Source organism: Natator depressus, chromosome 1 (assembly GCF_965152275.1).
Source record: "Natator depressus isolate rNatDep1 chromosome 1, rNatDep2.hap1, whole genome shotgun sequence".
Taxonomy (NCBI): Eukaryota; Metazoa; Chordata; order Testudines; family Cheloniidae; genus Natator; species Natator depressus.
In genome coordinates this window covers 214,603,094-214,627,182 of record NC_134234.1, presented here as the reverse complement: position 1 = coordinate 214,627,182, position 24,089 = coordinate 214,603,094, and the positions used below count along the sequence as shown (strand labels likewise).

The following is a 24,089-nucleotide window of genomic DNA, read 5'->3' as shown; positions in this document are numbered from 1 at the left end:
ATTGTTATGAACTACATAATTACATTATCATGAATTACAGTATAGTAAAATCATTGCAATCCACCTACAAGCTGTCTTCACGAACATCCCAGTTTACAGACATTACATCTCACTGTAGCTTTCTGGATGAACTGTCAGCAATGTTATTTATATCTAGCTCCCTGGTAGAGTCTTGATGCACGTTAAGCACAGCTACGTTATTCACTTGGGTCTGTCTCCTTTATGACTGGAGAAAATTTTTAAGTCTTCTGGAGCTGGAGAATGAGTGTTCCGCAGTTCAGGATGATACAGGCACCATGAGAAGGATTCTTATAAATTTTCAGTACTCTGGAAGAATAGTGTTTCCAGAGTACTGCAAATGACTCCACGATCTCTTTCTTGAGGGGTAACAGCTAATTCAAGCACCATCATTTTGTATGTATAGTTGGGATTATATTTTGCCATGTGCATTTCTTTGCATTTAACATTGAATTTCATCTGCCATTGTGTTGCCCAGTCACCCAGTTTTGTGAGATCCCTTTGTAACTCTTTGCAGTCAGCTTTGGACTTAACTATCTTGAGGAGTTTTGTAGCATCTGCAAATTTTGCCACCTCACTGTTTACCCCTTTTTCCAGATCATTGATGAATACGTTGAACAGCACCGGTCCCAGTACAGACCCCTGGGGGACACCACTATTTACTTCTCTCCATTCTGAAAATGGAGCATTTATTCCTACCCTTTTGTTGGGGACACTGGGGCATGGCCACTACGTAACACGAGGGGATGGAAGACCACGAGTGTCGATGAAGCCCCCTCGCACTAGGCCCAAGTGTCCTTGGCCCCCCTGCCTGGAGGCACTCACAGCAGTTATGCTGAGGATCTGCAACAATATGTTGCAGAGTCAGACTGCCTAAAACTAAACAAGGCCAAACAGAGCAAATATAAAAAAAAAATGCTAAATAAAGCAGCTTTATGTATAGTTTAACAAATAATACAAAAAACAAGGGAACTAGCTGGTAACTGGATTGGCTGGCTATATGGATACTCAGGGCAGCTTCCTATTAAATAAGTATGCTAAAAAAAAAGTATAAAAGCCTGTGTAACTTCCTGCTCTGTGTGCAAGATTTGAAATTCTATTCTCCCTGTACCTTTTTGAAGCTTCAAATAAACTTTTGTGCTTCTCCACCCCGTTGTAATTATTGGGTGAAGCACACCGGGTAGCGAACCAACCCCTGCTGTTGTTTTGCCTCTCGGCACTGGGTGTCAGCAACAGCTTATGGCGTCCCTGGGTGGGCGACGAGGCTGCTATTTAGCCTTGCCCGGACCCCTCCTGGAGGTCGAGGATTGTGGCGAGAAGCGACGCCCAGTGCGCACCAGTGAGTTCATCGGGGGCCTTGGAGGAAACGCGATTTGATCAACCCCGGAGGGCACAACGGTGCAACGCACTCATATAGTGGAGAAGCAGCTGTGGACGACGGTGAGGAACCGGTCCTTTGGACGTAGGGGAGGAGCAGCTGCGGACGACGGTGAGGAACCGGTCCCTTGAATAAGGTAGAAACCTTTTGAAATCCGGATTGTATGCTCTGTTGGAACCTGGGGACGCCCAGAGTTACCCTGTAGGTATGGGACAGGGACAGAGCTCGGGGGTTAGGGCACAGTGTACGCCCCTAGAATGCATTCTAGCAAACTGGAAGGTATTTGGTGCGAATCCAATAACTAAAAGCCAATTAAAACGATTCTGTACAGTTGACTGGCCTCAATATCAACTAGAGGACCAGGAGTGGTGGCCACCAGGAGGGTCAATTAATTACAACACGATCCTCCATTTAGTTTTGTTTTGTCAGTAAATGGGTAAATGAAATAAACATTTGTATGCACAAGCATTTATGGCTTTAAAAAATAGAACAGAGCTGTAATTCTGCAGAGCTGTAATTTGACTCCGACTGGTTCGGTAGTAGCTAATGTTAGTCCCCAGACCCCCACCCCCACTGTAATGGCAGAGCCGGTGTCCGCTTCGACCCCCAAACCTCCACCTTATAAAGGTAGGATGCCTGGGGTTACAGAGATTGCCCCCTCGGTGGGACTCTATCCTTTGATTACCGAGACTGTTGTGGCTTGCCCAGGGGCAGACGGACGTCAGGCTACCACTATGCAAGTTTACACCCGTGTGCCATTCAATCCAATAGACTTATCAGCTTTTAAAACACAGGCTGGGGAATTCTCAACGAACCCAAGCCGGTTTATTTCAGTCTTTGAGGGGTGCCTCAGTAGTCACAAGCCGGATTGAGATGACTGTAATATCCTCCTGAGAACCCTGTTGTCTGAGGTGGAGCGGAATCAGGTTACAGCTAAGGCAAGGGGAGCGTCAGCTTTCAAGCGGGGAAAAAAAAAAAAGAAAGAAAGCTATCTGTCAAGTTCCTACCCCAAGTAATCATAAGCGGCTCAGGGCATTTCTGGGTATGGCAGGCTTTTGCAGGATATGGATCCCAGAGTTTGGACTGTGGGCTAAACCGCTTTGTTTTGAGTGCCTGGCAATGCTTTCAAGGTCATCTAACAATCCTTTTTTAATTTAATGACAAGTCTTTTGTTATCAGAATCGCTCTGTCTCTGTTTATAAACAAACTCCCTGCCCAAGGGCAGAAGCTGGGAGCAGCACAGAACTTATCACATTCCCCACTCAAGCTCCGTCTGGGGCGAGGGCGTGTGCTGTGAGCAGAACTCAGGTATGAAAATCAGGGGAGGAACCACTATGGCTCGTGGGTGTGGAGCACCCCCTATTTTTCTTCCATGGGTGTTTGAGCCCCAGAGCACCCACAGAGTCGGTGTCTATGTGTCATATCCTTTACCGGAATGGGACACCTTTTGGCCATCCCTTGGAGTAAATGTCTGTCACTGTGCCATCCTCAGATGGCTGAGGTCTCGTCACTTCACAAGATAAGCAGAGTTCAGGTAAAAACGTGAGCGGAAAAGCCACAGTGCTGCAGGGAGTAACATGAGTTACTCAGAAAAGGTGTGCTCCTCTCTGAGTCAGTGCTCTGGCCCCAGCATGAGGCTAAGGGAAGAGATGGGTCAAACCAAAATCCGTAGAGCTTTGACCAGAGTGGGGGGACCAGGGGCTTGACTGGGGGAGTACCTGGATTGATTGGGGGCAAAAAACCTGGCTGGGGGTATGGCTGGAGTTAAGGGGAGAGGGGCCTGGCTGAGGTGGTTGCCTGGCGGGGGAGGGCCATGTGTGGGGACCTGGCCAGACTGGGAGTGAAGGGCCTACATAAGGGGGAGCTGGAGTGGGTGGGTGAGGACATGCCTGAGGGGGTGGGCTGGCTGGAGCAGCTTTCAGCTGCCTGATTTCCACTAAAATTAGGCCCTCAGAGTGCCCATTTGCTGCTGCAAGCATAGGCACCGACTCCGTGGGTGCTCTGGGGCTGGAGCACCCATGGGGAAAAATTAGTGGGTGCTCTGCACCCACCAGCAGCCAAGCGCCCCGCCCCGCCTCACCTCCTCCTCCCCTGAGTGCACCGGGCGTCCCCACTCCTCTGCCTACCTCCCAGTGCTTGCTGCCCCCAAACAGCTGTAGCCAACTCCAGGAGGGAGGGGGGAGGAGAGGGAACATGTCACACTCAGGGGAGGAGGCAGGGAAGAGGCGGGGCCGGGGTGGGAATTTGGGGAAGGAGTCAGAATAGGGGCAGGGAGGGGGTAGAGTTGGGGCAGGAACTTTGGGGAAGGGGTTGGAATGGGGGCAGCAGGGGTGGAGTCGGGGTGGGGCCGGGGGCAGAGTGGGGTCGAGCACCCATCGGCGCCAGTAGAAGTCGGCACCTATGGCTGCAAGAAGAGGAAGCTGACCTAACGCCAAACTAACCCACATCCGAACCCTGGGGTCACTGCTTCACTCCTGGATCCATAGTGACCAAATGGTGAGTTTAGTGGCAATTCGGGTTTTCTGGACTTCTGATCTTCACCAAAATCAACAGGGTTTTGCCCACTGATACCTAGAACATTCCCTGAAATATTGGGATTGACGGAGGCGGCCTTCAGAAGTTATTGTGTTCCAAACAGAAATTCTATGGGCGCTGTGCTTTGCGAGCCCAATAAGGGGCGCAGGCCTATCTGAAGGTTTGAGCAGCGGCTGGGAAACAGGACTCCTGGGTTCTACTGCAGTATTGCCAAGTCTTGCGATTTTTTCATGACTGGCAGGATTTTGGCTGGGCTGGAGCCAGTCTGGCAATGATGCAGAAGCTTCAGTCCATTAGCTAATTTGAGCCCTCTGATTGGCTGCCTGCCTCATTTGCCCACCTCATGGGGCAGAACAACCAGTGAAAGCTGCTGCAGGCGGAGCTCCCCTCCGCCCCCAATACAGCAAAGAGAAGCCATTCTGGGTTTGCCTACACGGAGACTTACTGAGTGGCAAGCCAGGGTGTGAATCAACAGCACACTCGCCTGCTGCCTACTGTTGCCGCATGGACCCTCCTACCACACTCTAAAAGTTCCGGAGTGGGCTCTGACCTGCTGCTGTCTGAAACACAGGTTAGTGTGCGGCAGACTAGCCCAGTGTATGTTCACACGCTCTGGCTGGCCCAGGCACTAAGACCCTGTGTGGCCACACCCTCTCAAGGAGGGAGATAAAGAGCCTAGCAACTCAGGAAAGCCCCACTCCCTCCTTCCCCTCCCTCCTGTGAACAATGCGGACAGGATGGTGCATTTGCACCTCCCCTCTCTGCAGCACCAGCCTAGAAAGGGGCAGAGGGAGGGTGAAGAGCCATTCACTCCCACAGCCTGGACGGGGGAGATGGAATCCTGCTGCAGCCCCCAGGCTAAGGACAGCGGACTAAAGAACCCTAGGAGGAGCTGAGGTGGGGCTGGGAGGGCTGCGTTGTGGGGGTGAGGGCCGAACTAATGGGTTGGGGGCTGGGGGCGTGAACTGAGGGGTGGATGGGTGGGATAATTAATTGCTGGGCAGATGTGGGGGTGAGAGCACCTGCAGCAGGAACCAAAAGCACCTCATCTGATGCGTTTAGTGTAGTGGGTAACACTAATTGTCACACACACGCTGGGAGGAGGAGTTCAGCAAATCAAGAGACAGACCAGAAAGCACAGTATAGATTTTTTTTAAAAATCCCATTTGTTTTTGGGCCAATCTCACGATTCTGGGGGGATCTGGCTCATGATTTTTTGATCCCTTGAGGTTGGCGGTACTGGTTCTGCTCGCTCTCTTGCTGACTCACTGTGCGGCTTTGGTTTTCCCCCCAGTGAAGTGGGTTTAGTAACACTGGCTCTGCCCCATTTGTATAGTGCTGGGATCTCCCAGGTTGGACACGGAGCTGGAACACGTCAGACTGCTGCTTCTTCAGCAGTTAGACATCTACCCTGGTACTTTGAGTTGAGAATATTGGGAAGAAAATGAGGTGGAGTAAGCGCTTAATCCATCCGCTTCTTTACTACCTGCAATTTAACTGTGGTGTTGGGTATTTCTTTCTTCCATGTCTCTTGAAATTCTTTCCAAATTTCAACAGCATCAATCTTTCCACAGATTGTCCAAGGCTATGGAAATAGGTTTCAGTATATTCAGCATATCTTCTACATTTTGCTTTCGTCTGAAGTTTGGCTGTGATAGTTCTATCTTATTTTGTCACCATTTTCTTCATAAATTATCATCAGGACAGTTCTTAATAAATAGCTCCGAACAGTCAACCGCTGAATTCCATCATACATTTTGGCGGAGAATTAGTTTGGATCCTCCTGCTCTTGTCAGTGAAGCTGAAGCAAAGCAGTTGTTGTGGAAGTATTTTGCGATTTCAACAACATTTTCCTTTATTCCTCGAGTTGTACTTAAGAAGTCTTTGGCTAAAAGATGCCTCAAATGAGCACTGATTCCATATGTTATAAGTTTCAGGTTCCCTTCGTTTTCTTCTTCTACATTTCTTCTCATCTTTGCTACATTTGCAGCATTGTCTGTGACAAAGCTACGCACTTGACACTTGAATTTTTGTTGACAGTTTGTTATAGCTTTTGCTACTATTACTTTTAGGTATTCTGCAGTATGGGCATTTCCTGATGTATCAGTTGTTTCCCCATCTTTTGTTATCACACAAGCATATATTACTGGATCATTGTGTATATTGCTCCACCACTCAAGACTCAGATTAACAAATTTCCCATCAATGTATTTTGCACACTGTTCAATTTCATTCTCGTACACTGTATCCAGCAACCTCCCAGCAATGTCTGCTGTGCCAGATGGAGTGTAGTCAGGTCACAATGATTGAACCATGTCAATGTAATATTTGTTCTGGATGAGATGAAAGAGAGAATTTGTTGCATAAATGAACTGAGCAATCTCTTCATTTATGGAGTCTTGCTGGAATTTGCTGGTCCTGACTACGAACTCGTCTACAGTTTTACTAGATGATGAAGAAAATCTTTTTATTTTGATACAGGTAATTTACTGTTTGACATATATTAAGTTGCAGCACTCCTGTTGGTACCAGCAGGTGGCTCTGAAGTTGTAGGCATTGCTGATGAGGGACATTCATAATCCCTTATGTCTAAGATGGACCCTGAAACAAAATGGTAAAAAAGTCACTCTCTTTCACTGCTTATTACTCAGTGCACTGCTTTAAAAAAAAAAGAGAGATTGTAACTGAAAGATTCCTCCTGCTGCTGCTGTTTTTACCACTATTCAAATGATATAATTTATTCTAGCCCCAGTTTTATGGGAAAATAATTAATAAATCATAAAGATTGCCTAAATGTAATTAAACCCTTATCTCTAGCAACATACCAGATAGCCTGACATTTTATTAAATGTTAACATTCATAAATGGCTTATAAAACAAAACTGAAAATCTTCACCTGGGATGTTTGGTTATATTGAGCAATAAAAAGTCATTTCAGAAGTCCAGCAGTAACAGTAAAAATGTAACTGATAAATACTAGGTGCTGGGGTTAACCGATCTCTTCATTAAGACTAAAGGGGTCGGAGGATGGAGCAAACTTGGGCCAAGAAGGCTGCATCCCTCAGGAGCTGCAGAGCATGCTCCAATGGAGGGCCTGCTTAAAATGGGACATTGGCAATCAAGCAGTGGGAGAGTGAAGGAGAGGCTCTCTGCAGAAAGGAAGCCAGTTAGTATAATCTGAGACACAGAAATCCACAGAGGAAGGGCCTGGACTGTGGGCAAGGCCTGACCGGGCTGCCAGGGGTTTGACCTCTTTTTCTTTCCCCTTCTCCCTGACAAGAAGAAATCACTGGACAGTGAGAAGGGAGCAGGGAAGTCCCGACTGATTATCTGAATAGTTGCGACTGCTTGAGCAACCCTCCATGGGAAGGGAGGCAGAGTGCCATGACCATGCCCCAAACTGAGGCGAGAACAGGGAAGGTAGGAAGTGGCCCAGGGGAGGCTGGTCTGTTGTACCAGCTAGAAGGGACTGTGACTCTCCTCGCCTCTTCCCTCTTGAGCCCTTGGCCTGGACATAGTGGAGAGGGAAGGCTGCTATTCTTCCCTATTTTACCTATTTCTTTGTAACCAGTTCTGACATTTATGCCTCATTACTTGTAATCACTTCAAATCTATCTTTAGGTAGTTAATAAACTTGTTTTATTTTTTTATCTTAACCAGTGTGTGTTTGGATTGAAGTGTTTGGGATACTCCATTTGGGATAACAGGATTTGTGCATATCATTTTCTATTAATAAAATGCCAGACTTTATATGAGCTTGTGTTATCCAGGAGGGGCTGGACCGTACAAGATACACATTTCTGGGGGAAAGTCTGGGACTGGGAGTTTGCTGGAGTTGCTCTACAGTGTAATTCAAGGGTGGCTGGCTGGAACACTCTTGCAGTATAGCTGGGGGTAATTTACATGCTCGAGGCTGTGTGTGAACTGGTGAGGAGTGGTTGCTCTCACAGTAAAGCAGTGTAAAAGGCACCCCAGGTTGGAGAACTGAGGGGACACCCTGCGTAATATTACACATATCCATTATATTTTGAACACAAACATTTCAAATTCATAAGTAATCCACCCAAAACAAATCTATTATTTACTAACATAGTCAGACATTGCAGACTATCCACAAGAACGGTGCAAAAACAAGTTTCCTAATCAGTGGATCCAGATTGCTCAGACATGTCCACATCATCATCTTCAAAGTCATTGCCTTCTGAGGAGCATTTTTCATGATGTTTCATGCTGACACCCAGGCCTTGCATCTCTTTGTCGAACTGTTTACATTTGGCACATGTTCCTTGTTTGCCCAGAGGTACAGGAATTTCCTGAAAGTGTTCCCAAATAGGTTCTTTTTTATGACCTGCAGCCATCACAGTTTTTCCCTCCAGTTCCCAGGTGTTAAAAGCAACACTAGTGGCTGCTCTTTGAAGGATGTTGGCTCTTCTGCCCACAGGGGCCTGCTTTGACACCAGGGTTATTCCCTTCTGGTTGCACACTCTGCTCCTTCTCCTTCGTTCCATAACCCCCGATGCCTACCCCCAGAAAAACAAAAGAACTAACAATCCAAGACTTCTGCTCATGTAACCCACATGCTTTTGCACTGCAGTATTTGATTTTTTTTTAGAGAGAGAGAGAGACATGAGAAAGTATTGGATTTCTGTTTGTATCTCTCATGCAAGGAGACTAGACAAAGCCATTTACCTGAAGTGCCCAGAACCATCCAGAAGCAAGTGCTGGTAGTTACTGGGCAGATCTGTGTTCTTCCATGAGCTGGAGGGTAAGTTTCCATGGTAAGCGGAGCCATAAATGGTCGTAATTTGAGAACTGAGTCAATCAGAGCTCAGGTATTGAGAAGCTATAAAATAGTAGAATGAGACCACGCAGCTGGGCTCAGTGATGATCCTGATGACGTGATGGTATTTCCTGGAGTCCGAGGCCCATTGCCTGTGGTGACTTTGCCTGTCTCTTGCACCCAACAGCAAAGCCCTTAGTCCCTCACAGGATCAAGCCCTTAATAGAGTACGACAGTGGACATTTGCAAGGCTGCTGCTTGGTTTTCCCCACATACTTTTACCCAAAACTCTGCTATTACATCTGTGTCCAGCTCAGATGCGAATTTTGGGAAGGCAGTCTTGCAGTTGCTCTAGTCCCACCTCCTTCTGATACCGTTTGTCAGTCATCTGAATGGAAAACAGATTTGTAACCATTCGAAGAAGAAAAGATGGTTACTTACTGTCATATTCTGGGATGCAATTCAGACCAGTGAGAGGTTGTGTCCCTGCTTGTCCTGTAACCCTGAGTGCTTTAAAATGTTCTGCTGTTGTAGCTCCTTGTATGGACACTCCCCACTAGCAGACAAGCATGCACGGGGTGTCTCTTTCTTGCACAGCTCTGATTCAGCAACTCTGACTCCCACAGCCTACTTTTTACACCAAAGTCACACTCTGGTATCCACCATCCTTCGTTACTACTAGCCAAGTGATCCCAGCACGCTCCCAGGCCCAAACGTTCCCAACGCCATCTGCCCTGAAATGTCTAGAACATTCAGAGGAGTAATAAGGTCTGTTGCTCCTATAAAGAGACAAAAGCAGAGCAGTTTGTTGCTTTAGCTAGTGTTAATAATTACTTCAAGTCAAACACAGCACTAGGTGGATTTAAAATAAAAGTAAAACAAGTTTAACCAAAAAGGAAGGTTTTAAGAGAGTTCACGTATAAGGGATAAAGACAGAAACAGTTACAAGCAAATAAAAGTGAAAAACGTTTCTAGTGTGTGGTGGGGTGTTCCCCCCACACAAGGCAGAGCAGGTTAAATTAGGTTAATTAACTGGATAGGCTCACCTACTGGAGAGCTAGGGATTGAATGGTTGATTGAAAACGGAGCTCACCTGAGAAGGAACAGGCAGGGTTGGTATAAAGCCAGGAAGTTGGCAGCAGAAAAGGGCTGCAGAGGAAGTAATCTGCAATCACTGCCTGGGAGACAGGAGGTGTGTTTGCAATAAAGACTCTGGCAAGAACCTGAAAAAAAGGGTGAAATAGCCACAGGGAGCAGAGGGTGCCTGACTGGTAACCTGGGGAGGGACGTAGAGGAGAAAAGTAGGCTGGAGCATAGGGAAAGAGCAACGGGGTCTAGGAGTAAGCAGATTGTGGTTGCTGAACAGAGGGTCCCTGTGCTGGAACTCGGAGTAGTGGGCGGGCCTGGGTTCTCCTAGCCACCACTGAGGAAAGTGGCATAGTCTTGAATTAGAGAATGGCCTGGAAAGGCAAGTGGACAGTCAATCCGGAGAGACCTGGATATGCCTGGAAGGGGAAACACATATAGTGACAGTAGTGGCTTGGAGTCGTTCCTTCCTGTCAGCATCAGAAGGGAGCCACTCCATCTTGCTATGCCTCCTAACAGCTGAGAGCTGATCAACAAAGAATTAGCATGGTCAGGCTCAGTCCTCAGGGCGGGGCAGAGCAAAAGCAGGCTGTGGCCCAGGTCCCTGGCTGGGCAGACAACAAACAGTCAGGTTCAAGCCCTCTGGGTGGAGCAGAGCAGAAGCAGGAAAATGCAGGCCATCCAGCGTAAGGTGGGGAGGCTGCCACCCCAGGGGTGGGGTTGGCAACAGGGGGTAGGGGGACCTGGCCCACATTACTCCACCAGGTCCCAATGGCAGAGAATCCTACCATTGGGTCATCATGGATCCTGCCGAAACACGCTGACCATAGCTTCAGAACCACAACCAGACTAATATCTGGTTTCCTTCGGCTACTTTCTACCCCTACCTGTTCACAGGGGTTTGTCACTCACGGGCCCCCAGGGTACTCGGCAGCCGGAAGTTCCAGCAGCATCTCAGAGTATTCCTCCAGCGGTAGGGTTTGATACAGCTCGTTCACTTGTTCAGGGGTCAGCAGCATCCAACTTCTTCCCTGATTCCCTCTCAACTGAGCTGGAGGCCCTGCCTCTTATACTTCCTGTTCTGCCCCTCTGCTTCTGGGGTGAGGTGCAGGCCCAGCTTGGCACTGCCCACCAGGGGTTAGGGGGTGGATTCTCCATGTCAGCATCAGAGGGAGGCCACTCCACCTTGCTGACTCTGCAACTCCCATTGTCCCCGGGAGCCACCTGAGATAAGTGCTGCATGGCCAGAGCCCGCATCTGTCACCTCCCCACCCCTACCCCCTGCCCCAGCCTGATGAAAGTGAGTGAGGGTGGGGGAGAACGAGTGATGGAGGGAGGGGGGATTGAGTGAGCAGGGCGGGGCCTCAGAGAAGGGGTGGGGCCTTGGGGAAGGGGCGGGGCAATGGTGTTTGGGTTTGTGTGATTAGACAGTTAGCAACACTAAATCCCAGAAGAGCAAACAATGGAAGGGGTGGGGTCAGAACTGGGCAGAGCTAATCCCCTGTACAGCCAGGAGGTGGTGCCCTTGTGATGAGTGGGCCCCTGTGCATTGGGACTAAGACTTAACAAAATTACAGTTTTGCTTCAAGATTAGATTCTTACCACACTTCCTCCCAGCAAAATGGCTGACCACTCCCTTGGGTGCTCAATTCCTTTGTCATCTTAGGTGAAAGATGCCAAGATGGCTTTCTGTCTCTGCTTTTATCTCTCAAAGTTCACTGTAGCTCTTGCGAGAGGCAGGGTGACGTCATGATGTGCTTCTCCTCCTGTGGCCTTTCCATCCCACTGCTGATTTCTATGCAAATGAGGCTTCCGTTGTTTTGATTCCACCATGCTTAATTTACATGGGAGGCAGGTAGATAGCTGCCTTCCCTCTAGTCTGGGAGAAAACCAGTTTCTCTCCTTTTGTTTGTTCACTGACTTTAACGCGTAACACTGAGTATCCATAATGTGTCATATAGTAGTAATACAGACATTTCACAATGATAATCACCAGTGTGTCACCAGTTCACATATGGCACCTTACATAACTCATTTTAGACACAGATTATGACAAGAGTGAGTGGGGGTACGCTGGGCTTGTCAGGCCAGCTGAAACTCACTGGTACCTACCCAGGGAGTCCCTTGCCATCTGGCACTGGGTTGCTCTTAGGGTCACACTTCCTTGTATTGTAACTGTTGTCCTTTAAGATGTGGGTGCAGACGTGCATTCCATAACCCACCCTCTGCATCAGAGTCTCTACTCTTGATGTTCAGTCACAGCGGCGCTGTCTTTCAATAGCCCGGAGAGGGGCTAAGGGCCACAGGGCACGAGCAAAGTACTGCCCACCAAAATTTTCTGGCTTTGGTGCATGCACACACCTGAGTGATACACATGTCTGTACCCACATCTCAAAGAACAACAGCTACAGTCCAGGGCAGTAACCGTCTCTTTTCACTTCCTTTTTAAATTTTGTTATTTGGGTGGGTGGGGTAGATTGGAGGGGTGGAATAAGGGATGACTGATCTGTCAGGAACGGTGACATGGGCTGGCTGGGGCACTTGCACATGGGGCGGTGGGGTGTAAGGGACACTTTGTTTTTTATGACAGAATGAACAAGCCATGCAGCAGCCTACTAACACTAGCCTAACCCTCTTCCAGAATCCTAACCCTGCAGTCACTGCTCACCCCTGTATCCAGAGTGGCTAAAGGGTGATTTTAGTGGAAATCAGGTTACAGACAGACTGAGAAATGCCACTGAGTTGAGTGTTGGGCTTCCCTTCTCTCAGCCAATTATGTGTATTGCAGTAACATCCACAGACCCAGTCAGGATTGGGGGCCCACTGTGCTGGCTGTGAAGACACAGTCCCTGCACCTCAGAGCTTCTCTGTTTCCCTTTCCCCAACCACCTGCCCCCAAACATGAGTGCTGGTTGAAAGGGTGTGAAGTCCGGGATCAGGTTTTGGATTGGAGGGTTGGTTCAAAGGCTCAGAGTTGGGATTTGAATTTTGTGTTGAAAGTTCTGGGGTCCAGTCTTGGATTAAAAATCTGGGGCACCAAGGTCTAGTTTTGAGCTAAAGGTCCTGGGCTGGAGTTTCGGGTTAGGATTTCAGTTCTGCGTTAAAATCCAGTTTTGGGTGGAAAGTTTGAGTCAAATTCCAGTTCCTACTTTCCCCATCATGAAGCAAATGAAGAGGGATTGCTAAATCCTGTAGTCAGAGGTAAGTTTTAGCTTTGCTGTTTGTAATGTAGTGGAAAGATCCATTGGCAGGATACACTGTTGGAGCAACTATTGAAAATCTTCCTAGTCTTTCAGACACAAGCCACTAAGCCCAGGATTCCACCCTGCATGCAAATAAACAACAGTTGGGGGCTGCTAGTCCTGGGGTAAGTGCCCCATAAAGCCCAGGAAGGGAAAGGCAGAAGGTTGGCTCAGGTCCAGAGAGAGCTCTCTTCCTGATCCTGTTCCTGCTTCTTTGTTTACCCAGGTGTGTTCTCCCCTCTTGACTCAGCCCCAGAGCCAGTCTCTGAGCAATGCAGAGGCAAATCCAGCACTCTGGGATTCTCTTCTGCTTTTTGCTTACAGTTAAAAAAGTATTTCACAGCTTTTTCTGCAAAACCACTCAGCTAACATTGCTTCTGTCTGTGACAATGCAGGATTGTAATTTATATATTCTCCCTGGCCTCAAATGGATGAAACCAGAGCTGCTCAAATATATGCTCTGTGCTGCCAACAGATGGGTACAGGCTGACAGACCAATGGGGAGCACAAGGAAACAATGAGACAATATTGGTCAGCATGATGGGTAGTGATCTCAGAATGCACGTTATCTGGTCAGCTCTTGAGAACATCTCTCTCTCTCTCCATAATATTTCTAGGGCATCTAGTATCACTGTAGCTAGAATCTTTGTGAGCGATTCAGGCTTTTCCAATGGAAACTGTTGGTGTGGATCTGTTGCAAAAAAACCACCCCAAATGCCAGCTGGGGATGTTCGGCAGGAACTGCCAGTGCTGGGTGAGGACCATGTATAGTACCTTAAGTTTGGGTCAGTGCCAGGGAGAAAGATTCTGTTCCTGCTCCTGTTTCTGCTCTTTTGTTTATCCAGGTGCATTTTCCCTCCTTTTCCTCAGTTATCAGAGCCAGAGTTTCAGCTGGGCAAAGTGATATGCAGCTAGACAGGACTTGACTCCTGTCTATCTTGCTTTTATGACCAAATTCGGCAGCAGGGCAAAAATGTGCCAATTTCCTTTGTCATGTGGCAGTCTCCCCTATCCTATATTTAAAAGAAAAAAAAATGTTCTCAGTGGCTAATTCACTCAAGAGCTCAGTTGGTGGCTTGGGATAGTTTTGTGATACATTTCAAACATGTTAGGCTAATATACAAGATGAGATTCAACAGCTTCCCAGTGGAGAAGTTTATGGATGAAGATTTTGTGACCCTTAGGTATTCTAATCCCTGCACACTGTAAGAGTTTTGCCTGATGCTTAGGAATTTATATAACAAGAGTATTTTGAAAGCTGCTCAGAAGGCAAGTCAGACACACAAAGTAGAGATGGCCCCAAATCCTACTGCTGGGGTTGGAATTTCTGGCATCCGAAAATTTGGGAGTGGTTGGGCTGGGAATTTGGTCCTGGTCCAGCTCTATCACCAAATTTTCATGCTGAAGGATACCAAACAGTGTTGCCACCTTATGGGGAAAAAATTCAGGATGCTGTTATTGAGTGAAAAAGTATGTAATAAGCTAATTTGCATACAGGGACATAAATTGCATGTAGTAATCTCCATTTAAAAATTATGTAGATTAAATACCGACGGAGGCAGCAAATGGGCAGCCTTGGCGAAGAAAGCCCTCTGTGTGTCTACAAGGCAAGCTTCCCACGCACACCACCCTGCCAGCTCTCCTCAGTCCTGACAGCCAGAGTCTGCCCAACGGGTAACAGGTAGGTCAGTCTCTCTGCTGAGTCAGACAATCAGTGCCACGTGGTGCTGAGTGTGCAGTGTGGGAACTGGAACTGAGACCCGCCAAACTCATCTCATCAAGTGGCCATTAAACATCCATGGGAACACCCGTCAGTTGTTGGGCTGGATTCAAACTGGTGACTTATAGCTGAAAGGCCATTAGTGATGTCCTGAAACATTCAGGCCCCATGCGTATTTAGGCATCTATGGAATGGAAGTTAGGTGTCTAAATACCTTTGAGGACTTGGGCTTCAGTCCCCAGATAGATGCCTCTATGGTAACCAGCCACTAGAGAAGAGTGTGACCCATTTTGCCAGTGGGTTAGATTCCTTGTTACACAGCAGGGGAATGTTGGGGATCAGGGTTCTTGGGTTCTGTTTGTAGCTCTCAGAGGGGAGTGTTGAGTAGTGATGCTAGACAGACTAGAAAAGCACAAGTGGTGGATTTGGCTGTTTCTTTGGAAAAGGCAGCATGGCTGAGCTTTGTTGTATTAGAGCCCAGGATTCTGTACCCAACTCTGCTAGGAGTTACTTTATCCATTGAAGGCCTGTTTCTTGGGAGAGAGATGGAGCCCTGCTCAATAATCAAGTCTGATGTGTGCAGAAGTGTTAGAAGCACTCCGTAGACAAGGTGAAAGGTGAGCTCATGGACTCTGCACTGTGCCCTTAGAAAATAGGGTGATCTGCAAGGGAGGGCTCTGCTCTGTCTTCCAGTCTCATCCCCTAGACTGGTGCAAAATTGGGAAAACGGGTAACTCCCTGCTCCAGGACTCAGGGAGCACCTAGGGACTTGGCTGCCCATTTTCTGCAACACCTGGTCGCCCATACAAATCCTGAGCAGGCACGTGAGAGCTGATGGGATCACAGGATTTGAGGGTGATATGGTCAGAAGCATTCACTATGAAATCCAGCCAAGTGTGCATGCAAGAGGGGACTCATGATGATCCATCTCAAGGCAAAACAATGGGACAGAAGTTGCAAGCGGAACAGCGAGTGGGGTCAGCTTAGCAAACGTGAAGTCTGCAGCTGCTCAACGGGGTGAAAAGCCAATTTGTCTGACTGACACTAATTGATGTGGGGGGGGGCATGGGAAGCAGATGGGGCCAGTGACTAATGGACAGAGTCCAGGAAGGCTTGGATTGGCTGGGGAGCATCCTGTATGATACACCCCTGGATCTGGGGGACTATAAACACTGGAGCGAGTGAGAGACAGGTGATCCTTGGACTCTTGTTCCGCTTGCCCGTCCCCAGGGAGAAACAGCAGAACACGGGAGGGTTGGAGTTCTCCGAGTGAGAGAACAAGCTTCATCACCAGCCTCCCTTCTCTCCTGGCCTCCATCCTGAGACACTCCACCTCCCTGTGCTCCCCACGGGTCTCCCATGAAGATGTGGGCTCCCATCATCCTTAGCTGCGTGTTCTACACCATGATGACAGTGGCACAACCGTAAGAGATGTTGAAATACTTGATCAGTAGAGGTAACATTGAGGGGTTCAATGGGACCAGGATGTCACAGGAGGGAGGCAGCAACCATGTCTGTCAGACTTGGGGGTGGTTTGCAAAATCCTACAAGCCCCATCTTATAGGACCAAATCCTACCAACCTGAGAAAGTCCCACTAAAATATATCTGAGAAATGTGGTGATCATCTGGGTATATGGTAAGTTGCAACACCAAGGAATGAGGGGTTGGCAGCTTGAGGGGGGAGGACCAAGGAGTAAAGGGGATGACATTGAACAAAGGAAGGGGGATGGAGGATTTGGGTCTGGATGACCAGAAGATACTTACTTCCCAAGAGCAGGGCCTGTGAGACTGTGAAAGAATCTCTCCAAGGAAGGGATGGGAGCTTCATTGCAACTTGGGACATTGGGAACTAGGACTGGACAAAGCCCTGCAGAATAGACCGAACAATCCCGAGCTGGCTCCTGGGAGAATAGTCCAGATGTTAGAGATGGGTCCTAATCAGACCTGAGATTGGAATGACCCAGAGCTTTGGGACTGGTTTGGATTGGAAGTACACAGCTGGTCCTTATCTCTATAAGGGCAGAGCCAAGGCCCCAGGTCTAAGTGTCCCCTGAACTTTGGCTGGTTTGGATCTAGATGCAGACCTGAACATTGCAGTCAAGCCCGGCAGGGCTGTCCCCAGCTCTGATTTCTAGGAGTCCACCAGGGAGAGGGGCCCCACTGGCGATGGTTCCCTTGTTCCAGGTGGAGGTGATTTTTCTGTATGCCAGGAGAGCTATGCAGGCCCCTCACCTGTGCTACTGTACTGTGCCCCAAAGAGATACAGCAGTAGCCCCTGTGTGACATGCACTGGTGGCTCTCAGTCTTGCTCAGAGCAGGGGAGATATCTGCATTGTAAACCCAGCAATACCGCTGGCACTGATTGGTGCCCTGGGTGGCAGTCTCAGCAGAGAGGCCATGGACTGCATGGGGCCTGGAGACTCCCCTCTGCCCCCAGGGCAGAATCAAGTCCCAGGGTGGTGGAGCTGCCTTTCCTGAGGGATAAACACAGGACTTCAGCCTGTGGGTTTGTGGTTAACACATAGCCTGGGAGTCTGGAGAGAGCTGGTGATCAGCACCTCCCCCTCCCTCCCAGCACTCCTGCCTGCTGTGGATCAGCTGTTCATCCGCATTCAGGAAGCACTGGGGGGAGGGGAAGGAGTGAGGGTGGGGCACACTTGGGGGTGGATCAGGGCAGGGGCGGCTGGGAAGAGACGGGGCGGGGTTGGGAGCTTAGGGGAAGTGGTGGAGTGGGAGCAGGGCCTGGGGCAGAATAGGGGTTGAGTACCCCCCGGAAATTCATAAAAACAGCACCTGTGGGTGCAGCGATCAGGGCGAGATCCTGTTTCCTTTCCATTGGCAGCTTTTGCTCCCCATTGAAATTATTGAATTTATCACATGTTCCCCTCACGATCCTACAGAATTTGTCAAATCCACTCCCTGATCCTATAGACATTGTTACACTCTCTCCCAGCCAATCTGATAGATTTTGTCAGCCCTATTCCCCCATCCCTATAAAAGTTGTCACATGGATTCTATAGCATTAGTCCCATTTGTTCCCATGAGGGTGAGCCTCCTAATATAAACTGCATTGTTCTTCTGTTCTTTGTGCCCCCTGCAGGAGATACCTGATTGTCATCCCAGCGGAACTGACCTTCCCATCTGTCCAGAGAGTGTGCTTGGACCTGAGAGGGGTGGAGAAGCCCATTCGAGTGGCCTTGACTCTTGTGCATGTGTCCAGGAGCCTTGTCCTCTTCCGAAGGGTCATCCGGAACAGCAGGATCTTGGAATGCTCCAAGTTTTGGGTGAGCAGCTCTCCCAGGGACGAGCCAGGCTCCCATTGCTGACGGCTCCCAGGCTGCTGTGTCACATCATAGGTTCGCTCACCAGAGAGAGAGAAAGGAAAAGATATAGAGAATGAGAAAAATGAGACTGATGCGGGAGGGTGAGAAAGGAGGAGGAGGGAAAGTGAGGCAGAAAAAAGCCAGGTAAATGGCAGCCTGCATAGTCTCTTCTCTTTTTCTGCATTTATCTGCGTGGCTTCATCGTAAAGCTCCTGTCTGGTGAGGTAAAATGTGTCTGACATGCTGCCCTAAGTACCAGATACATGACCTGGAAACAGCAGCATTCCCCTGGCATGCTGCCTGTTAGGGAAGCTCTGGCCATCTTGGCTTTTCCCCACTGTGTTTCTTCATTTCCCTCTCCAAATGTCTTGCCTTATGTTCTTGTCTCTCCCTGATTTCTCCCTTGATGGGAATTTATTGGCCTCAAAAGGTGCTGAATCAGCAGCCCTGGGGAGTGGTGTCCTCTGGTTATCCCTGAGTAGGCACAGCATGGTGCTTCCTACATATCATGTACACCACCCATGTGCCTCTGTCCTAAACCATCTCTACGAGTGAGGGGGGATTTCAGCCCCCATGAGCCATTCAGTCACTGACCTCCACACAGAGATGGCCAGTGAGGGGCACCAGTTAGTGCTGATTTGTGATGCCCTGCTAAGGATTGGAGTGAGCCCCGCCCAACTCATTACACTCGTGAGACCAGGCAGTGCACAGGCCACCATACAGGCTGCTCCTGCACTAGGGCAAACACCTTCCACCCTCTTGCTAACATCTCTGCTGTTCACATACCTGCCAGGGCTCCACAGCCCAAACCCAAGAGCAGAACAAAGGCACCATTCATTGTTCCAGCAGACGGAGCTGCCTGGCCACTGAGAGAACAGATTGCATCGGTTGCAGGTGTCCTTCCCGGCAGGGAGGGAATTAGTTGGACTCAAGATGCCAGGGAGCAGGGGAGAAGAGTGTCTGCTTTGATGCCATTGGGACAGGGGAGAATGCGCTGCGCTCCTTTCCCATCCCCCAGTTCTCCCCAGCGAGCAAACGATGGCTCCCTCTCTCCGTGTGCAGGTCCCATCTCCAGCTGGGGGCCGGGAGGAGGTTTGCACCGTCCAGCTGACCATCTCCAATGGCCGCTACTTCAATGTAAAGGAGGAGAAGAAGGTCCTGATCCGCAGGGGTGACAGCAGCACCTTTGTCCAGACGGACAAACCCATTTACACGCCAGGGCAGAAAGGTGAGAGCTGTGAGCGTATCTCATCTGCCAGCTCTCCAGGCTTGGTCAGGGCTGCCCCGCATTTGTCCCCACAGGCCTGAGGCAGCTGCTGTACGTATTGCTTGCTGGAAGAAGCAATGGTGGGGAGCAGGTGGGCAGGAGGCTTGAGCTTGCTGGTCCTTCCTCAATCCATGCCTGAGCTGCTCCACCCTCTGCTGGGGACTCTGGCCACAAAGCATCAGTTGTGTGGTCAGCCCCTGTGATTGGCAGTGGGGGCTGGGGGATTTTTGGTGGGCTCATGCATGTGATAGGAGCACATGGGTGGGAGGGAGGACAGACCACACTGGAGGACATACAGTGTGGGGAGACAGGCACACAAGGATGGAGGACACAGTGCAGGGCCTCAGGACCACCAGGGAACACACTAGTGCCTGGGGGTGAGGGAACAAAGTCTGGAGATACATACAGTAAGCGATGGGGAACACTAAGGTCTAGGCAGGAATTAACTGGGAGATGAGGACATGCAAGGGCCTAAGGATTGGGGAAAACCCAGTCTTATTCACCTCTCAAACGGAGGAGCTTGGAGGCCTCCACATGAGCTTAGCTCATAGCTGTTTATAGGCTTCACTGAGGAGAAAATATAACAGAAACAGCCTGCGACCCATAAGCCTCGCAACCTGTCAGAGGAAGTGGGACAAAAATGCTGGGTGTGGGGTTCAAATGGTAGAATTTCCGGGGTCTGGCAGGGCTGGGTGGGGAGCCCAGGGCTGGAATAGCAGGGGGGCTGCAAGACAGGACTGAGGGGCATTGGCAGGGCTGGGTGGGGAATCCAGCACTGGAATAGCAGGGGGGCTGCAGGGCAGGACTGAGGGGCATTGGCAGGGCTGGGTGGGGAGCCCAGCACTGGAATAGAAGGGGGGCTGCAGGGCAGGACTGAGGGGCATTGGCAGGGCTGTGTGGGGAGCCCAGGGCTGGAATAGCAGGGGGGCTGCAAGGCAGGACTGAGGGGCATTGGCAGGGCTGTGTGGGGAGCCCAGCACTGGAATAGCAGGGGGGGCTGCAGGGCAGGACTAAGGGGCATTGGCAGGCTGGGTGGGAAATCCAGCACTGGAATAGCAGGGGGGCTGCAGGGCAGGACTGAGGGGCATTGGCAGGGCTGGGTGGGGATTCCAGCACTGGAATAGCAGGGGGGCTGCAGGGCAGGACTGAGGGGCATTGGCAGGGCTGGGTGGGGAGCCCAGCACTGGAATAGCAGGAGGGCTGCAGGGCAGGACTGAAGTCCATTTTCTGAATGTGTTCCATCTTCATAACTTTTCTTTCAATATTCTTTTCTCCCCTCAGTGAAGTTTCGGATTTTGACTCTGAATGAGAAGTTTGTTCCCCTTAACAGCAAGGTAAGGCATATTCAAGTGGACAAAGGGAAGTTTCCTGACTCCACATCCCTCACCCCCCTCCAGTCACCTGGTCCCTGGCAATTCCAAGTCATGTCTGCCTCTTTCCCCATGAATGTAGACAAGGTCTAAGAGGCCCTACCACTCAAGGTAACAGTTGCTAAACTGTTATTAAAATTGGATGGGAGCTGGTGTCCTATTGCTAATGCTGAGGCCTAATGCTGTCTGAATCACCACATGGCCACTCCCCAGCAGGTGGCTCAAAAATACCAATTCTCTATTAAGTGTATCCCAGCTTCCTTTTCTGGCTGGTTGAGGGATAGTCCAGAGATCTGCACCGCAATCCCCTACCAAAGAGGACATGCCAGCCTGTGTAAGCATCTGCAGACTACAGCCACAAATCACATGCACAGCAAGCTGGGACTAGAACTCTTGCCTTGCAGCTCTGGCTTCTATTACCTGAACTCAAGGAGAGTTCCTTCTGTTTCTGCTAACGACATTACTAATATTTATTTGTATTACTGTCATGGGGCAGGATCCCATTGTGCTAGGTTCTGTACAAACACAGATCCGAAGAGGAGTAAATTTGCTTTTTGAGCCACCCACTCAAGGCTGCTATCACATGCTCACTCATACATACAGATAGAGCCTGAATCTCCTGTGCCTTGCACATTGTGTAGTCCTTTGCATCCTTTGTAGTCATTTCCACATGAATACGCATTTTGCACAGGTGTAAATGATGGCGCAAGGCAGTGAGAAATCGGATCCAAAACCAGTAATTCGCACCTGCTCCTGTGTTTTTAATCCTGTAACTGCTTCCCTTCACTAGTGGCTGGAAGAGTAAAGACCCACTATAACCCTTCCCTGTGAAGCCAGTGATTTCAGAGCCAGGTGTTCTCTCCCGTTACTGATGCTGTGTTGCCAACACTCATGATTTTATTGTGAGTCTCGTGGTCTCTGAGTGCTTCTCTCAAAGCCTCAGTTGCTGGAATGATATTGTAGGAGAACATCAGCTTTCATTTTGTTTTAAAAAAGTAAGTTTCTAGCCCTCCTCGTTGCAGGGAAAAGCTTGAAAATGTGAAGCATGTGCACACCAAAGGCTCAGAAACCAGAAGCCAAAGAAAAAGAACCCAACATTTATTATTATTTTTTAATATCTCATGAATTTTAAAGTTGATCTCGTGATTTTTGGGGGGGAGGGCTGGACTAATTTTTTAACTTTTGGGGGTGGCAGTGCTGCTGCAGCATATGTAACTAGCTAGGTGACAATGGCATTTTTTACATATCTGTCTGCTGGGTCATTACATTTTCTAATACTGCTGTCTGTTTATTTTTCAGTACTCTGTGATAGAACTCCAGGTGGGTATCTCATTACACCTAGATGCTATGGTGATGGATGCTCCAGGATACATACAGAGATAATTTGAGCATTATGTTAAAGATATTCCCTTTGGACAGGGTTGTGTGTGTGTGTTTTGTCCAGTCACTTTTCACAGCAGACATCCCAAAACCTCATGATCAATCTTTTATGAATGGGCAGGTTCTAGAGCTTCAAGCAACCTATGTTGATTCATGAATTTCATTCCTAGATAAAGGGGGAGGTTCTAGAAGTCAGGACCCTTTATAGTCTCCTTTTAAGCTATACTATGGAATAGAGTTCTGAAGCTTTGAAGACTCCAGCATTTAAAACTTCATATACTATAAGGTCCAGGCTCTTTAAAATTTGAGGGCAACAATAAGGCAGAACTTTATTTTCGGCCTCTTTAGGACTTAATGGGCAAAGAAACTAAAACCTTTATAACTTTGTGGGTTCTGGGATCTAGAAACGTGGAACCTGAAGAGATTTTTGGGTTATGACCTGCGGTTGGATAGGCCTTGACGAGAAAGAGAAGCTAGTAGACTTAAAACTTTGAGTTTGACAACTCGGACCATTTTAGAACTTAAGGAGCAAAAGCAGCTAGAATTGTTAGACGGTTCTGGCCGCAGCCTTTCTAAATAAGCAAGTAGGGCCAGTGCTAATGGTGGCTGCCTTTTTTTCTCTCTGAGAGCAGGACCCCAACCGTAACCGGATTGGTCAATGGCTGGATGTGCGACCGAGGCAGGGCATTGTGGATCTCTTCTTCCAGTTAGCTGATGAACCTTCCCTGGGGACTTACACCATCAACGTGGCCAGCACAAAAGCTTCCAGTACCTTTAGTGTTGAGGAGTATGGTATGATGAAACGTGGAGGGGAGAGATCTGAGGAGAGGAAACTCCTATCGATCGATTGGGTTTCTAATGGTCCAAAAAAATGTGACGGCAAAACATTTTCGTCTGAGTAGTGGCTTAATGATCATATACCATCTGAGAGCCAAGATTAATCACATGCCAGTGGAGGAGTCCACACCTGGGGAGGATCGCACCTGATGGGGTGATGCGGGAATCACAGTCAGGACAAGTTGAAATGTCACTTCACCAAGATGCCTAGTTAATACTTGGGCTGGAATAGTATGACAGCAGTGCTGGAAATTCCTCCAACACCATTTCATTGAGGGATCCCAGCAGTGACCTATAGGATACACTCCTCCCCTTGTTCATTCACTCCTGGCCTACACCCCACTATACACCCACACACCCTGTTCTCTTGTGAGACCCCTCCCTGAGCTATGTCCTGGCAGCCTGCTCTTCACCTGCTCTCTCTGGCTTTTCCTTCTAGTGCTGCCAAAATTTGAGGTTTTCTTTGAGGGGCCAACTCAGATTTACGCATTGGATAAAACCTTCCCGCTCCATGTGTGTGGCAGGTGAGGAGGCTGCTTTGCGGGGAGGGAGCTGCTAATCAGTGGTCACACACCCCTTCCCCAAGCCCCGCCCCCCCTTCCCCTGAATCCATCAAAGGAAAGAAATGGGAAAGGAGAAGGGGCAAACATTGGGTTCCTCTTCAGATACCAGGAGATTCACTGGGCAATGCAAGATGCAAGCCATTGTCTTTCCCTGCGGAAGATCTACATGAATCCAGCTAGAGAGTGGCTCTCGCTCAGAGAGGGGAGCCCTGTGCTAGGCTGGAGAGACTGTCTCCTCGGAAGATACACATGCCCACCTGAAAAGAGCTGGGGTAGGGTGAGGTACACATACCAGGCTGGAGAGACCCTTCTTGACGCGAAGGAACACGCACCATCACTTTTGGGAAGAACACACCGCTTCTCATTGCTTAAACTCTGCTGACTGTATTTGCTTCATAGGCAGAGTGGGTGGATTTCATTGGAGCCATAACTGTTAGCAATGGCTAATGCGGGGGTGGGGGAGGGTGGGGAAGGAGGATGAGCGAATGCTCTACTGCTACTTGGATGGTATAAACTCCACAGAGTGGGAGAAAATGTTCAAGAAGGCACTGAATGGGGAGAGCCAGGAGCGAAGGGATAAATTTCAGGC

At 49.1% G+C, this 24,089-nt stretch overlaps 1 protein-coding gene across 1 annotated transcript; it reads left to right on the top strand.

Moving 5' to 3' along the window:
• Window positions 1–14,480: 14,480 nt before the first annotated feature.
• Window positions 14,481–23,103, top strand: LOC141975001 (alpha-2-macroglobulin-like protein 1). The gene is made up of 7 exons (XM_074935128.1): window positions 14,481–14,720; window positions 15,990–16,183; window positions 17,861–18,044; window positions 19,146–19,311; window positions 20,632–20,684; window positions 22,020–22,040; window positions 22,733–23,103. The coding sequence occupies exons 2-7, from the start codon at window positions 16,119–16,121 to the stop codon at window positions 23,000–23,002; spliced, it is 759 nt and encodes a 252-aa protein (XP_074791229.1). The 5' UTR covers window positions 14,481–14,720; window positions 15,990–16,118; the 3' UTR covers window positions 23,003–23,103.
• The last annotated feature ends 986 nt before the right edge of the window (window positions 23,104–24,089 follow it).